Source organism: Dunckerocampus dactyliophorus, chromosome 9, assembly GCF_027744805.1.
Source record: "Dunckerocampus dactyliophorus isolate RoL2022-P2 chromosome 9, RoL_Ddac_1.1, whole genome shotgun sequence".
NCBI classification, from domain to species: Eukaryota; Metazoa; Chordata; class Actinopteri; order Syngnathiformes; family Syngnathidae; genus Dunckerocampus; species Dunckerocampus dactyliophorus.
The window spans coordinates 25,345,621-25,364,032 of record NC_072827.1 but is presented as its reverse complement, the minus strand read 5'-3'; the positions used below and the strand labels follow the sequence as shown (position 1 = coordinate 25,364,032).

Below are 18,412 nucleotides of genomic sequence, written 5' to 3'. Positions count from 1 at the left end.
AACCTGCTCCTCATAAATACCTACAGGACAAAAAACAAATATTCTTTGGTGCCCATAGTCAGAGACTGAGTTGTGTATTGACCCTCAGAGATGGTGCAACATCTCAGAGAGATAAGGAATGCTAATCATTTGCATTCAAGGCCTCCATTGATCATACTGACTGCAGATAGACTTGTTTGCACAATTTGATTGGCCATGGAGTGTGCTGTGTGTGTGATAATATCTGCTGTGGAAACACCATCCACGAATATTTGCTTCTACCTCCAACTACGTGGCCGAGTCCTCACGTTAGTGAAGCTTCCACCACGGAAGAATGAAATGATTAATGAAACCTCCCTCGTATAAATACTGTAGCTTATCTCTGCAGGCTCTCCAGCCTCAATTAACCATAAACCCTGCAAGTACAATACAGCCCACTAATACACCTTGATCGGTCAGTACGGTAGTTCTAATGGAATTTGGATCATCAAAACTTCATCTGAACATCTCTGTGTAGTACCCCAGCTTCCTCCCACATTTCATAAACATGCATGTGAGGTTCATTGGATAGGTGTGAATGTGACTGTGAATGGTTATCTATGTGCGTGCTGTGATTGACTGTCTTTTGGGATAGCCTCTTGCTCACCCGCAACCCTAATGAGGACAGGTGGTACAGAAAATGGATGGATGGTTTAAGAGGTGGAGACAATATTCGGTTTCAGCAGCAGGCAATTATTTTGCCCAAGGGGCCACATAAGAAACAGAAAATATTGTGGAGGGTCCACCGGTGAACTAAATGATGCTTAATATCAATTCTCTCTCTTTATAAAAGCAGAACAATTCATTGTATTGACAAGACGTGACCTAAATATGATGTTTAAGCATGGAAATCTGTAATTTAGTAAAGTTTGAAAGACTTGCATTAAATCCTTTAATGCAATAATCCTCAGTCCAGCTCAGGTCAAGAGGAAGTTGGACCAACGGAATCCAGGGAAAGCAGAGGGGCCTGATAAAATCAGCCCCAGGCTGATGAAGACCGGCTCTGTTGAACTGTGTACCAATGGATAAGGACTACAGACCTGTAGCGCTCACCTCTTATATTATGAAGGCATTTGTAAGACTGGTGCTCCCTTACATCCATCACAGTGTGTCAGTTCATATAGACCCTCTACAATTTGCATGCCAACCAAAGATTAGTGTAGATGATGCCCTCATACTGTATACAGTATATGCTGCACAGGACTGACTGATGCTCCTGATGCATGTGTGAGGTTCACATTGTTTGACTTTACAAGTGCATTCAGTACCATCCAGCCTGAGGCGGTTAGGTGAGCAGATGAGGAGAATACGTGTGGAAATATCTTTGGTCCAATGGTGTTTGGATTATCTCAATTACAGACCACAGTCTGTTCGTCTGCAACGCTGTATCTCTGACACAATCAGCACAGGCGTGCCACAAGGAACTGTGTTGGCGCCATTCCTGTTTACCACCTACTGTATACTGTGGATTTCCAGCATAACATCAGGAACCAGGAAGTTTTCAGATTGTACGTCAGTTGTTGGCCTAATCAACGAAGGAAAGGAATAGGAGTACAGAGCAACTATAAAGCACTTTGCAGACAAACAATCAGGATCCAACTAATGCCCATCAACATCCAGAGGTGGAAGTGGCTCCTAATCACAGATACCTGCGGGTGGAGCTCGATAACAAGTTAGACTGGGAAAAGCCAGACGGAGGCTGTGTATAGTAAGACTTTATTTCATTCAATGTCTGCCCACCCCTACTGTGTAATGACTACCACACAGCCGGGGCCAATGTTCTGTTTTTCACTATAGTTTGCTGGGGAGAGGGTGCTTGCACTACAGACACATAGAGGGTAAACAAACTCATTAAAATAGCAGCCTCCGTATTGGCGTCCGAATTACCAACAGCCCAACAGGTCATAGAGGGAGGGATGCTCTCTCTATCAGGACCAACTCCTCTCACCCACTCCATGCACTGGAGGTGATTAATAGTAGCACCTTCAGCCACAGACTGATTGTAGCAAAGTGCAAGTCTGAGCTATTTAGAGTTTTATTCCATCTGCAATCAGACTGTTTGATAAACATAATATGCAACTAAGTCCACTTTTGCACTTGTGCTGTGTTTGTGTCTGCTTGTGTTTGTGGTTGTGCTGCTGCTGCCCCAACAATGCAATTTCCTGAAAAAGACTAATATGGTATCTATTCTATTCTGTTATATTCTAAATCAGCTTTATACAATTCTTATAAGCAGTTAGCTTGTCATCCAACCACCTCGTTTAAATTTTTTACTATTTTTTTCTTGTTCAGTAGGAGAAATGTGTGAGGTGGACATGCCAATGACTTACTGTTTTTAGCCAAGCTGCTCTTAAAAAAACCTTTTGTTTTTGCGGCTTAGCAAGAATTGCTTCAGACGTCCGTGCCTGTTTGTCATCAGTCAGTTTTTTGTTTGTCTGCGTGCTTGGTTCCATAATGATGATTCAAATTGTAGTAATGAATAGTTAACAGTCCATCGTTTGTTAAAAACTCAGCATTGTGCATCAATCTTGATGTTTTTTAGCGTGAGCAGTAAGGGTGTAACGATTCATTCACTACATCGATGCATCGATTTATATTGTTGCGATTCAACTGCATCGATCTGGGTTCTCAAGTTTCCATTCAGGACGACGCATATATTGATCTAGCATTGTTTAAAAGGTAATCAATTGATTGAATCGATACTAGTAAATATAGTATAGGATTTAAGCATGGCAGACTTTATATGGATGTGCTTTTTTTTAGCACTTTTTTTTAAATAGTCGTTAAACGTTACAGTCTGCCTGTCAGTGACATCATTGTCTTCCGGGTATGTGGTGGTCATGGGAGTTGTAGTTGACCTGTAAAATACAGTCGATTTGCTTCTTCTTCTTTTGGTCAGTTCATTCACTTTATTCAGTATTGATATTTAACTCATCTGGCCTTATTTGAAACTCCTTTTAAGTGACATTTATGGAGACAATATGCAAATTAAGGATGTTTTGTACGCCTCTGGACGGTAGTTTACGGTGCAGTAGCAGTGACGCTTAGTGACATCATCACCCACCGCGGCGCGTCCAGGTCAAAACACATATGAAGGAATGTTACAAATACAATCCCCGTATTTTAGCGATGCAAAAATCTAACACTGTGCTTGCGCCCTCGATTAGGAGAGCCCGTGGAGACGTCCTTAAAAATGCAATTTTTTCAGACGATATCGGGTGTATTTTCACTCGTATACAGAAAAGTTAAGTCCAGCTTTAAGCCTTATAGATCTACAGATGAAATTTCATTAAAATCCGATGGTGCGAAATACGTTAATATTGCCCCGGAATTATGTGGAAACGAATACAGCGCACTGCTGCAGCATTTATTTTGTAACATTCCTCACATATGTGCGCTGCAAAACATCTGTCAGCGTATTCTTGCTTGTTGCTGCACCGTTATTTCAAATGGCTGCTCTGATCAGGAGGCCAGAAAAAGGTACATTTCCATGCAAAAGAATAATCCACACAATTTCACAATTTTCATCATGAAAAACAATGAAATTGACTGATCTGGTTCATCTTCAAACAGCATTCTCACGCTATTACTATTCCTTCATTCCACCATGGCCAAATTGGACAAAGTCATGCAAGATTAGACCAAATCTAACATTACCAATCTGCCCTCATGAGGTATTTTTTGCACTTTGTATCATTTAAAATTAGGCAATTTAAATAACATTCTTCGATTTAATAACAGAATTATGAGTAGTGAAAGAAGCATTAAGAGTTTTGACACACTGAGTCTGTCATTTTTCTTTTATAGGGTTCTTCAAGGCATACAAAGACACTTGATGAGCAGTTTTCCTACCAGAAGTAATGACAGTCAGAGACAGACAAATAACAGTCATTATACCCTCAAGTGGGACAATACATGTTTCAATGAATCTATTCGAACTGGACGGCAGGCTGGGATCAAAACTACCTGTTTTAGAATATGGCTCTTGGTAGTACTGCGTGTATTTGTTTAGTTAAATTTGTACATGAAGTCGTTCCGTCTTTTTTTACAACTGCAAGTTTATTTGTAATTGTGTACGCCACAACCTCATCACAGATTGTGTTGTCTACATGGAGGCAGATATACAAGAAGATGAAACGTAAGAATTATATTCTGTGGTAAAATGCGGTGAACTGTGACCTTTATGCTCATTTGCTGTGCTTTGCGTGCAACCACATGGTTACGTAATAATTAATACAGGCGCATAACGTGCAGAAAGCAATAAGGAAGTAAATTCAATACGAGGCTTATTACTGAGCCACATGGACATATGAGCACATAGCACGAGATTATGCACCAAGCAAAAATGCAGAGCAGCACATAGCTAATTATTAAAGCTCACCTCTGTGCATTTAAACACGGCATTAACATTAACATTAACGAACAAGGGTGAGGTGAAAGAAAGAATAGATAGTACACGTCTGTCTGAGCAGAAAGTCATACACACGAGTCTCAATGTGCGTCACACATGGTGTGTTCAAGGACCGATGAACAAAACAACTGCAACACCAGAAGAAGACACATTATTCGTGAAAGCATAAATTTACTTACACGTGCAAAACCGGGGCCTTCTAACAGTGAGTGCATTCAGTCAACAAACAATTGACAAGCTCATACAGCTCAGAAAACACACTAATTAGTCACAGCACCACGTAACAAGACCAGCACTCAATATCACTCACAATATCAATGATCTTGAAAAATCTTCAAGATGAAACACTTTGAATGCACATCATCATCATCAGGCTGACTTATCTGTTCATCTAAGGTACACACAACAATGAACAACTTCATGCTCTCACCTTTCTTCTGCACTACAGTATACAGTACTTTGTTACTACCTGCGCTGTGGCTGTTCACGTGAGGTGTTCTAGTACATTACGTAAATCTCAGTGTTTGGTGCTAATGTCGTAAAGCCGTTTTTAAATTCTATTCATATACCCCCTACGGCAACCTGTGTACCCCTACAGGTACGCGTACCCCACTTTGGGAACCTAGGATTTACAAAAGACATTCACGGACATAGTCATTCAGGACGCCAGACGTCTGGACAAACTGGTGAGGAAGGCAGACTCTGTCATTGACACTGAGCTGGACAGCCTGACATCTGTGGCAGAGCAACGGACACTGAGGAGGCTCCTTTCCATCATGGACAACCAGCATCATCAAATGCACAGCATCGTCTCCCGACAGAAGAGCAGTTTCAGTGGCAGATTACTATCACTGCCCTGCTCCACCGAAAGACTAAGCAGGTCATTCCTCCCCCACACCATGCGGCTTTTCAACACAACAGAGGAAGAGCGGTAAAAACACACACAGGACTGGACTTACAGTATTAAATTATGATGTATTACTATGTTGGTGTATTATTATTATGATGTATTAAGCATCTTAAGACATTAAGACTTATCTTAAGCATTACTTGAGCTCCGTCTTTCTTTGCAGCGTCTTTCTACTGCTGCTAGTGTTTGTCACAGTCACTTGCCATCCCTGTTGTTTTTGTTTATTTTTGTATATTTTGTTTGATCCACTGTCTAAAGTGCACTTTTTGTAAAATAGGTCTTGTTACACTGCTCAGTTGTCTGTCTTTGCTTTGCGGCCCAAGACTCGACAGAACATCCTCAACAACAGTCTGCATACTAGCTGTAGTAACTGCAATGAAGAAATGAAATAGGACAAGATGAGGTGATGGATCGTTCTACCCATCATGATCTCATTGCCAACCACAAATTCATGGGGGACCACTATTGATTTTATGTCTCTGTCTGGAATAAACAACTAACCAAGTACAGGAACTATTTGGATTTTCTTTTTTTCCTGCTTAACACTCTTCACTTCCGAGTGCTATGTATTTAAGACAGACGATGATGAGAAGCCTCTTCCATTAAAACACCTAGAGGAGTAATTCTACCTGTCTCCCTTGAACAAATGCCATCATAGTCAATCAATACAATCAATTATTCATCGCGTGAAGGAGGCAAAGAATGCTACGGATCAATGAATGAATTCCAACGGGACATGGCAGACACCTCTGTTGATAAGAACTATTCAAGTTCTCCAGAAAAGTAGATTCTATTTGCATAGAAACAAGCAAACGTTGGCTTCTTAGGCATGGGAAACCTTAGGCCCACAGGCTGGGTATGGCCATTCTGACCCTATGATTAATTTTCCCCCCAAAAATTCTAAAATATACAGCTGAAAATGACTGTAATTACTACAAACAACCACCAGCTCATAACTGATACTGCTGTGTGAAGCCTGGATTCTGCTCCTGTGTCAAGGTGCCATACGCCGACTCAGTCCTCCCCCTCCAACTCCTTCTGCGTAGCATGATGTACACCTCTAAAAAAAAAAACAATTGGAAGAGGGAGCCCAGGGCACAGCACGATTCCATGCACACACAAATGCATGCGCTTAATGTAGTCGAGTCATAAAATGACCGTAACGTGATCACTCCTCGCGGGTTCCTAATGATAACCTTGGGCCGAAAGAGGTCGCACCTTATACTGATCCCCAGTCGATCACAGGACACGTAGTGTATGACATACAACCATTCACATTGGCACCATCATGGAGTGTGGGCAGACTCCACACTGCCTGGACCGAAATCAGGCGAGTCAACCACCCGCAACCATTTTCTGGGTTGCCGTGACGTCACGTCCGGTTACTCAAACGGATGGGTGGCAAACAACCACATAAATGTGTTGTTCTCGCATGTGGAAATCATTCAAATGGGGATTTCAAAACAGTTTTTCCAAAGATAGTCTATCATAAAGGGAAAGAAGTTTAAGAAGCAACCAAAAAATGCAGAGAAAAGGAGCTGCTCCTCCACCTGCCAAGTGAGCAACTACAAGCAAAATTTATACTAAAACCAAAGTTAACATATTGTTGGAACTCAAAAATGATCATGAAAATGGGAAAACTATAGAAAATTATCATTTTTTTATTTCTTTATTTCTTCCTACCACTTCATTGAAATGCTCCAATTATTCAAAAAACACAATAAATATACAGGCAAAATTACAAAGCCTGGCCTGCTGCAAGAAAACAAAGTAACATATGAAAGGGGGGGTGGGGGGGGTGGGGTGGGGGGGGGGGGGGAGTCTACACCGTTCTGCACTTCCATCACATTGTCAGGGTGGCTCTCCCCACCCAACCTCCTCCGCTCCTCCCATTACCGTCTTTGCCAACAAGAGTCTTCAATGAAAGTAAAAGTGATGTTAAAGGTTCATTTACCCATGGTATTCATCATTTTTATGTATGTTGCATTGTTTTTTGCATGTAAAACTATAATTATTCTGTATAAAACGTGTTTTGTCTTAATATTTTTGGGTGTCCTCAACCGATCAATTGGATTTACATGATTTCTTATGGGGAAAATTTGGTTTTCGTACGACTCAATTTTCCACAGACCCTCTGGACTGGATTAATAATGAAAACCGAGGTACATATAAAAAAACAACAACAATACAATACCAAATAGCAATGACTTACAATATTACAGGCTTATGAAAAAGGACAAAATGATACAGGACTGACTGACAAGTAGGAAAGTAATTGCACAGTATATTGGCAACGCCTGTAGAATTTCAGGGACAGCCCAGTGATGCAACATTTTCATTTTAAAGTATGGCCAAATATAAGCATAATTTCCATTTGGCGATCAAAAGACGACAGCAAACTCTTCCTCAAGTGTTCTTGGGACATTTAAATGTATTTTTACACAGTGGTTCTTTTCCCCTGCAGGCCATATTTGATACAAATGCAATTAGATGCAGATGACTGCATTCCAGCAAATGACACTGCAGTCTGCAGATAAGACGCCAGTCAGTTGAAAAACACTTATCATTTATCAAGTGAAATAAAACCGAAAGAAGAAGAAACTCCGTGAACTGGAGTTCATTGTATGTGCACGGGGTATTGTTTTTCCCTGTGACACTAGCAAGTGGTGCTGCCTGACAATGGAGGTCGACTCCCTGAAATATAAATAAGGGACACCTAGTTGGCAGGGATGGCCGACCCAATTTTTATTTGTGTGAAATTATTTTTATTGTATGTATTCGAATCCTCTAGCTTAATCCATCATTGCACTCGGCTTATGGTTGTTTACTTTCAAATATCACTGCACTGTATGTGTTGTTTGATTGTATTTATTCATGTATGTTATACGTAACCGGATATAACGTTTACGTCTGGGCTACGTGCATTGTGTAAGTTTTTACGTAGCTCAGTCTTGGTGAATAAAGGTGATAGAAACATCCGCATCCTAACAAAGTCTTTTAACAAGAGTTACTAATAAAAAAAAATAAAAAAAACAATATATTACATTTATGAAGTATGGTTATTGACCATTTATGTGCATATATTTAAATAATAACTACCACAACACGTGAGGTCGCAGAAGCACTGTCATTAAAAAAAAAGAAGGAAGTGACGTAGGTCTCGCGCATGTGCAGAACCGATCATGTTTCCGGCACGGATTGCATAATGACAGTAGCTTCCCATTTGGACAAAAACGAGCACCAAACTAACCGCATTGATTCTTTTTTTTTCAAGACAAAATGTCACTGTGGTAAAAAGTCACATTTGGAGTTGAAAGACCAGAGCTACGCAGATAACTCTAGTTGGGTTGGCTGCCCCCAAGCAGAGTGACAGCCACAGTAATGGGAATAAATAAAGATACCAGAAAAGTCAAACAGCAATGAGTTCGATGGGTGAACGATCAGACACGCTGGCATGGATTGGCTTTGTCTGTGGCAAGCTGTTGCTCAGCTCGTCAATGAAATCTATTGACGTTTAACAGATGATTTTTTTATTCAAAGTGTCCCTTTTCAGCTCAACACCGGACTAAATACAGGCCAATTACATTTTTCAAGGAATGATTGGTGACCGTGCTAGCAGACACCGTGCTAAAAATTGCTAGCCAAGAGGGCATTAGAAGGACTATAAATGTGGAGGAACAGACGCCACACCTGGGATGTGTGGCTCTGACAACTGATTTAATAATGTAACTCTTGTCTTAAGTGTCTTCCCATCAGTGGTTCTGTACATTTGTGTCTGAACGACACAATGCAGAAAGAGTGTCATGGTCTGTGTCACGGCGTTTCCTGTTCTCTCTTCTTTGTTTCATGCAGCTTGGTCTGGTGACCTTGGGCGGAGCAACACGACAGGCCATCACCATCCAAAAGCCCAGCATCCGCAGCAGGACGACGCCAAATTATTCCTCATGGTCCAGAAGCAAAAGCTACTATTAGCTCTCAATTAAATCATTTGGCTTGTTGCCCCCATAACCTCCTGTTCCCAAGAACATTTTCCCTGAGGTTGTAAACATTATAACAATATATAAATATATAGCCTACCATATGTTTGAAGAACACAACCAAAAAGCACACGGACATTTATGAAAATAAACATAGAATACTACCTGCCATTCTCTTAAAGCCAGGCGGAAATAGTGAATAGTGAATTCTCGATTTTCGAACTCCCCAGTTTTTGTACGAATAGATAGAATAGACAGACAGACAGACAGACAGACAGACAGATCGATAGATAGATACAGTAGCTTGTTTGGATTACACCCCCAACACCAAACCTTGCAATACTTTGTTTACACAAGACTACTGTTTACTCAATAATGCTGGCAAACAAATGAGAATGTTACACAAACTAGTGTGTTTGCTGCATCAACATTATGTTCCATCCTGGCAATCAAGGAGGCAAATGTTGTGAAAGGGGTAACGGTGTTCACGAAATAGAAATCACAAACGATCAAAGCTATTATTGGTGTGGATCCCCTCCTCTCTCTCCGCTCCTCGCTGTCTATGCTAGCGAGAGTCTTCAGTAAACGTAAAAGTGATGTTAAATGGTCGTTTACACATTTCATTCGGTGTTTATAATTATTTTGAATTGTTGTCTGCATGCAGAGCTAGAATCACTCTCTATAAAAATGTATTTTTGTTGTTTTGGGGTGTCTGGAATGGATTATTTTCAAAAAGAAAAATAGATTTTGGTATTCATACGTTTCAGTTTTTGTCTGACCTTTCAGAACAAATTAATTACAAAAACCGATGCACCACTGTAAAGAAGCATTTGGATGAGAGGAAATCCAGTCGTCCTTGATTTAACCCACTCAGGTTAATGATGACTCGGATGACTGAGAATCTTGACGGATGGGACTCAAGAGACATTTTAATGGTGAAACCTGCAAGCACTTATCCATTTAGAACTGGATCTTGAGTCAATGCAAGGTTGGAGAAGGCCAATTTATCTGTCTTTTTCTTCAGTGTTTCCACCTTCCTTTCCGTACCCCCAAAACAAAGCAAACAAACACAACTCAATGTCATGAGAACAAAGCAAAGGAGGAGAACACCACAACACCACACTGACTGACCTCAAGGTCACTTAGAGAGATCCACCTCTGAGTGAGCTCGGATTATTATATCGGTGTTTGGAAGCAACAGTAACACCACACCAGCCAATATCAAACAAGTCACTTTGTTTGGTTTTCTTTCAAGACAGCTAAAGGCTTGAACACGGTACAGTTTGTCAAGATCATGCCGCATCAGTGTTTGTAGCACACATGCACGTGTGCAATGTAAACCATGGCGACCAGTCCAGGGTGTACCCCGCCTGTCGCCCAAATTCAGCTGGGATAGGCCCCAGCATGCCCCCACGACCCTAATGAGGAGAAGCGGCATAGAAAATGGATGGAGGGATGAATGGATCGACTAGGTTAGACACAATAAATTATTAAGTGACTCACGTGTATTCACTCTTCTGACCGTGCTTCGTCCTGACGCCGTTCGGCTGCAGCGTTTTTGGAAAACATATTGCTCCTGCAGTCGTCCCCAAGTAAATTTACCTTAAATTACGTGATATCTTTGAACGCAACCCCTCATTGCTCATAATAACACGGTTTAAAATGTGCTTCAAGTGTTCTGATACTATTAAAGAGGAGTTCATACATACAAGTATATATAATCATTTATCTTATCTGTTAATTCCATACAGTCGAAATGGGCATAGTTGCTAATGGTGATTAATCATGATTAATTAATTTAAAAACTGTGATTAATCCGATTCCAATTTTTAATCATTTGACAGTCCAAATTCCAACATTTACGTTTTTATATGAGCTAATATTGGGCTTGATGCAGGCATATGCAAGAGTCCCGATCAACTATTTGATAAATGCAAAATCACCTTAATTTGGAGTCGGCAATCTAAAAAAGGTGTTTATATGTCACAAACGTTTTCCCAATACAGGTGGTCCTTCTGTTATGGCATTTCGTGTTAGGACGTGTTATGACGTTCCGTGGTTACGCTTGTTAATACTGTACAAAAATGCACACAGCGGTTAAACACGTAGACACTGACAAAGGACAACGTCACTTTTGTTCGCTTTCGTTAACTTTTGTCCCCTCGTTATGTCTCTCAAGCGTGAGGCAAACTCTTCTGACGCCACTGTGTCAAAGAAAAGAAAAGTGAACGTGAAAAGTGACGTGAACTCGTACATCATAAAACGCTCAAAGAGGAGAAACGCTGATCAACATTGGCTGCATGCCCGGTCCAAGACACAAGCGCCATGAAGACGGTATCTTTGAAAGTGTGACAGGATCTGCTCTTATGAAATTGACAGTGATAACTAAGCACTGCAGTGGGCTCATTATTGAGACTTCCTCCTCCCAAAAAGCCTGTCTCTTCCTCCCTTACAACGTCCCTTCCAGTGTTCAAGACAACCACAGGGCTAAAAGTAAGAAATTGTTCTTTTTTTTTATTACTGTTTAATATAATTCTGGTATTTAATTTTTATTACTGTATTTTATATGTCCTTCATGTGTTCTGTGTACAGTTTGAGTGACTTACGTGATCATTCAGGTAAAAATGTAAGGATAAGGGTGTGTCTGTTAGTCCTAATGTACAAGAGTGCACTAACAACCTCTGATTGGAACATCAACAAGCACCATTAGTTGCCAGTGTGATCATTACGCTGCATCATTGATCAAAGTTAACACCGCTCTTGCGTAATATCACACGCAATCTTCTGAAATGGCCGGTAGGTTGGGCTCACTGAGCATTCGCTATCGCGGTGAGAGGATTGCAATCCCATCGCACCACAAGTTCGAGGGGCAAAAATGAAATAACAAGGCGGGGGGGGGGGGATTTCTTGGAATAAGGCTACACGACTGAATTAAATTAGCAGCACCCAAGAAGAAGTTGGCTTCCTCTCTGAGGAAATACTACTGTGAAAGAGAGGAATCATTTCCAAAATGAGAGAATGGCACATTGACCCAGGTTACGACTGCCTGAGGGGACGTTGAGAACATTTAGAGAAAGGAAAGCAGTAATTAACGGTGACACAAAAACAGCATTGTGCTGTAAACACAAGTGTATAATTATTAAGTTGCACTCTCTAGCCCCGACACGGACCAGTATTTCACAAAGGGGAGGTCAGGGGTGTCCAAAGTGCGAGAGCCACATATTGGAAAATTCAATGATGCAGGGGCAGTTGATATTCTTTGTTTATGAAACATGCACAAAACAAATGTATTCGAAATACTGTTTAAAAATGTAATCTGGCAAATAAACTGAAGCAACCAAATAGTCCTTTGTTTTAAATATAATAAACATGATGTAAAAAACATTGTAGGCCTTCCTTTGGCCTGATGTGAGCTATTGAACTCTTAATCTGTTTTTCCTTTCATTTTATTGTAATTTATGGATAATTATAGGACCAATGCCCATTTGCAAAGCAATACAAGCCTTTGATGCAAGAGGCTGCAAATGATAGCAATGTAATCTTATTATTGTGCATGCTATATTATATATTTTTTAATTATATCTTATTCTTCCACAATCAATTCTGGTCACAGTGTGCAAACAACCCCCACACACGTTATAGTATATCGCTTGATGCAATGTTAGCCATGCAACTCGCAGCCTCTATTGCTGAAAATTACATTTTACCATGAATAATAATTTGGTGTCAGAGCTTCTACGTACTGGAGTAGTCAGGAAAACATATTTTAGTCGTTACCGATGCTGTTAAGTCTGTTTTATTTTGGTTTTGTTTACCTTCTGTTTCCATTTCTGTTCCTGTTTCCGGTGGAGTCGTTAGCGGGCTTTATTACCTGTAGCTTTCAGCAGGATGGCATCGGTGTATTGCAGGGTTCCCTCATGTGGTCACATGTTTCTTGCCTGCCTGTCGTCCCCAACTTAAGCTTGTGTTTTTGCTACGTCACCCCCCATGTTGCTAGTTAGCCATCTTACCTCCGGTAAGCTTTACTCCACTCGTTACCTTCTCCATCCTGCTGTGATGTTTTTCCGTGGCTTCGCCTCCACGTTGGTTATGTGTATTGTTGCAGTTTTGTTCCGGTAGTTTTTGCGATGCTATTTTTTTTGTTTGGTATTTTTTCATGCATCGTAGTTTTGTTATTCTTGCACTGTTTTTTTCAACTCTTGCCCTCGCTTCTGACTTCCGCCTCTGTCTCTGCTTTTGGGGTTCAACTCACTCAACCGTAACACAACTGTGGTGAAAACCTTACATAAGATGTTGGTCTATTACACTGTTTCTCAAATTGGGGGTACTTGAATACACTCTTGAATACAGTAATACACTTGAATACACTCACAAAACTAAGTATTCTATCCCAATTTGTTAGGCACTACACACATGCCAGGCTAACCTTTTTTTTTCTTTCATTGTAGCCGTGAACTTTCTTTGTAATGTTCTGATTTAGGTCATCTTTAATTTTATTCTTAGGACATCCTGAAGGATAACACAAAAACTAGCTGCAGGCTGCAAACAGCCCCCGGGCCGCACTTTGGACACCACTGCTGCAGGTGAAAGATGACATTTTTGCCCTCCTGAGAGCACAGTGTGTGTTGAGAAAAGGAGGGGTGCATATTCTGCCCTAAAGTGGTTTTGAAGCAGCTGACAGGAGGCAATGGATGAATGACAATGTGTCCTGCAGTCTCCTCAGCATCCATCCCCTTTTAACATGCACGATACACGCTCACAACGCTTTTTATTTCGTGTTGCAACGGAAAAGAACGATGCCGTGAAAGCTACGTGGTAAAAATGCTGCATCTGTGTAACGTGCGTCGGTCAAGACTACTGATTGAAGCTTCACGGTAGTAGGTTTCGCGGTTAAAGTGCTGTAACGAGAATAAAAGCCGCTCGCCCACCTCTTCCTGCTGCGTTGGATTGGGTCTCTGGTTCGGCTGCTCCTTGCTGGCTGTCATGGTGTAAAGTCCTCGGTCCGAAGTGTTGATCTAACGCCGCTAAGGAAGATGCTAAAGAGATTCTCATCAACGGATGATGAGGAAGAGGAGGGAGATTTCGTCACCAGTGAGGTGCAGGAGAACATCTGACCAGAAGACAACACGATCCCATCAGTAAGTAAGGAACAAGCTCCGATTTGAACACCTTGCTGGGGAGATATTCGTGTCTGCTCCTTGGAGGAGGTATCAGAGATGTGCAGGAGGAGGAGATTGTTCGTGTGGTTTTATATGCTGGAATTTATTAACCCATAAGAACCCAGAGCCATTTAAAGTCAAATGATGGTGGATATATGTCAACCTGACACTTTTTTTGTGTAGCACAAATGTGCTTTGAATCGAAACAAGCTCATATTCAGTGAAACTCACTGAAACAGTGACATTTATTGAGTCTCGCCTTAGCGTCTTTGCCATTGTGACAAACACATATCACACGTTTCCAGAGCAATTTTAAGGCTAAAAGCCAATAGTGGTATTTTCTTAGCTTGTTTTATACAAGTTAATTGAAGAAATATAGTAAGAACAGTTGAATTGTAATATTTGACACCATAGCATTACAATTGTGTGATGATATGAGCTTTCATTGCAAAAAAATGCTTTTAGAAATGAGGTACATTCACCAGACACACTGTCATTTTGGGGCAGCCATATTCTGGGACAGTCACCAGTGTTTTCTACTCCTCAGTAAGGAAAAGCGCTATTGGTCCTGACTCCTATCTAATTTGCAGAATTGGTAATTTCCTGTGTGTATACTACTCCCTCAGAGGGCTGTATACATGTTAGCATATTTGGGCTAAACAGGTCCCATTTTGGGTCTTTAGGATCTTTAATTGGGCACCTGCTTTATTGCGGTGTATAAAATACCTTGCTGATATTATTAATTGTTTAACAAGCACACATTGTCCTGGCAAAATGGCTTTTTGTTTCATGTGTCCCATGTTCTTTAAAGTTTTTAATGTTTTTATCAAATTGCATGACACTTGAAACACTTCCATATACAGTCCATATATAGTGTTGTGCTTGACTTGAACTAATTAAGTCATGAGATTCTCTCATTTCTCACATTTTGGAGTGGTTGTCATGTGAAAGTCATGTGATTATTTCACGATATGGCGTCCCAAAATGGCAGTGTGTCCCGTAAGCTAGCTCATTTCCAAAAGCTAACTTTTTTTTGCCATCAAAGCTCATTTGAAAGCTATTTCACAATTCAAATGCTTCAACAGAGTCAAATACTACAATTCAAGGGCCGCACGGTGCCATGTGGTCAGCATGTTGGCCACACAGGAGATCTGGAAGATCTGGCTTCGAATCTCCTTTCTGCTCCTTTCTCCTTGGTGTTCAGGTGTTCGGGTGTTCAGGCACACTCGTAGTTGTTAGGCGCTAATTGTTTTTCATTTTTATTCACGAAGCCCCTGTGACAATTGGCGTACCCGTGGGGGTACGCGTACCCCACTTTGGGAACCTAGGATGTATATATATTATTGAGACTTCCTCCTCCCAATAAGCCTGTTCCCTCCCTCCCTTGCCACGCCCCTTCCAGTGTGCAAGACAAACACAGGGATAAAAGTAAAGAGTTGTTCTCTTTTTTATTATTATTAATTGTGGTATTTCATCTTTTATTACTGTATTTTACACGTTTTTCATGTGTTCTGTGTACAGTGTGAGTGACTTATGTGTTTATTTAGGTATAAGTTCTGATTTACACTAAAGCCTGACTTACATCGCCGTCATAGGAATGGAACTTGTACGTAGACCGAGGACCTCCCGTATTGTTTTTCCCTCCTGTTTCGTTTTTGCGTTCCTTTACTTCCGTTGCAGGGCGGAGCAACGAGACACACCTGCAGCCACTACCAAATTAGTGGCGTTCAAAAGCGGCTGTGGCAGGAAAATGCCGGATTGTTCCACTTCCTCATCTCATTAAGCTGCCAAGTGAGCATTGCCGTCCTCCTCTGGTTTCTTTTGGGTCAAGCATTTTTATCCCTATTTTTGTACTTCATGTTAATATTCATTCTCCTTCCTCATTCTTCCTGCCATTCTCGTTGCTCCATTTCTGGTGCAACCTATTTCCGAGCAATTCTTGAGCTGTAGCTTTTGGTTAGTTATTTCATGGTATCTTGTGTTTAGTTATTGTTTTTCACTCCTATCTATTTTATTTTGGACAACTCTGCCTCCGTCTCTGCATCCCGGGGTTCAATCCCGGCACACAAAACGTCAGAGCATTTGTGTCATAAATGCCAGTATGCCAACTTTACTTTCCAAATCGAGCTTTGAATGATAATTGTGTATTTTACTACAATACACATTTGTTTTCCATCTAAAAATGCAACTTGATACTGATTTTGATGTCTAGATGGTGGATATAAATTCAAAGCGCTCGTCAACTGAAAACATGCACGCATATTCTTTCAGTTGGGAGAAAATGCAAACATTTTGAGGCTGAGCTCATGCCTGCGTCTAGTGATTGCCGCATGGCTGTGAATGTTATTCCTCTGCTCTTCACATCAAGAGCCCGCACTCAAAAATGCAGTCACTCTCCAACATGTTGCAATTCTGCTGAGGTTTTCTTGAGTGATATTCTTTTAGTGAGCTTCTCCTCGTATCCGTAACATAAGCAGGTGAGAGTGAGCTCACGGCACAAACTGAAAAACAGAAAGAAGAATACAGAATAGTATTGACTGAGGCGCTTCTTTACGTACGCTTGAGATGATGAAATCTAATAATATAGCTGTATTAAAAATCCCGCCTGTAAACAGATAAGAGTGAGCAGTTTTGGTGAGATCGGTATCAATATAGAAAGATGTTTGTTATTATGGTAGAGCATTATTACCTTTTGTGTGGGAAGAATTGTTCATACAGCTCTTGTCTTGGGTCTGATAAAGTGTATTTTTATTTTCTGTCATCATTATTATTATTACTATTATTACTATTATTATTTTGTATTAAATGTAGAAAAAGAAACTCTTTAATTTGTTGAATTAAAGCATCAGGAGGAAGCGTGTGATACCCCGTGCAAACTAATTTTTTCACCCTGAAGCACATACATTTAATGAATATATTAGTCCTGATATATCAAATACATTTCCACAGTGGACATGAATTCTACCCTCAGCCAAAGTCAGATGGGTTTATGTTCTGCGTACGTTCTTGTTGATATTCCTGTAAATATTTGTTATAATACACACATTTATAATGTAATGTTGCAAAATGTGAATGACGTAATCAAGGTAGTAATTATCATCTGTGTAATTCCTTCCTTGAAAATGGTTATATAAGGAGCCTATATTAAGTTTCTTTTTAAAAAATACTCCATAAATCTCAAGGTTGTGTACTTCTCCTCTTGGCTGCAACGCTCCGTTCGGCAGCCTCCTTCCCTGACCACGCTTACTCTGTTGCGATTGGTCGGCTCCAGCTCCACTTTTTAGTCCCAGCCCGCCAGTGTCCTAAAGCCTGGTGAAAGAATTGCCAGTCTCCCTCATTATGCTATTTCCTTGGCAAGTCGTCTGCCCCGTACAGCAGAGAAAGAACACGAAGGACAGGACTCGAGCATGAGACAAATTGATATATTCACATCTAATCGGTACAGATACCGTCATTGCACAAGTCGCAAAATCGAGATGCAAAGTGGAACATGTAGTTGCAGTCATGCTGTAACAATCCATCCATCCATGCATTCATTTTTTATTGGCTTGTCATCATTATGGGCGAGGTGGAGTCTATCCCAGCTGACGTTGTGAGAGTCACCATGAATCGCAGAATCACACATAAACTACGTTTCCATGCACGCAGTGTTGGTTGCCATAATCTTTAACACAGGACTTGTTTGCATCCACAAGCAATAAAATGATTCCTGTTTGCACGTTAATCAGCACTTTCCCGATATTGAGGAAAAGGCTTCTTGAGACATCATCTGTACTTCTGTGAAGAAGGTGTCGGACGTTTCGCTCCTCATCCGAAGAGCTTCGTCAGCGAACTAATAAGTGCTGGTAGCTTAGGCCTTAAATACAGTAAGAGTGGGCGGAATTGGTGTGCCAACACCCTCCTCCTATTGGTTCCTTACACTAAGCCTGGGCGGAGT

At 40.9% G+C, this 18,412-nt stretch overlaps 1 protein-coding gene and 1 long non-coding RNA gene across 14 annotated transcripts in view; one reads left to right on the top strand and one right to left on the bottom strand.

The window, feature by feature from the left end:
• Positions 1-18,412, bottom strand: part of LOC129187956 (inactive dipeptidyl peptidase 10-like) — a 137,891-nt gene that overhangs the window by 77,966 nt on the left and 41,513 nt on the right. Inside the window, exon 1 of one of the 12 annotated variants that reach the window (XM_054787822.1) lies at positions 14,245-14,551. The exons of the other annotated variants lie outside the window; for them this stretch is intronic. Coding sequence (XP_054643797.1) covers positions 14,245-14,301 — 57 coding nt within the window. The 5' untranslated portion in view covers positions 14,302-14,551. Of the gene's footprint in view, positions 1-14,244; positions 14,552-18,412 lie in introns of those variants that run through there. 12 annotated transcript variants of the gene reach the window in all.
• The window catches only part of LOC129187959 (uncharacterized), a 30,321-nt gene continuing 25,913 nt past the window's right edge, over positions 14,005-18,412 (top strand). For both annotated transcript variants that reach the window (XR_008572498.1, XR_008572497.1), the window contains exon 1: positions 14,005-14,454. This is a non-coding gene — a long non-coding RNA (uncharacterized LOC129187959). The remainder of the gene's footprint in view (positions 14,455-18,412) is intronic.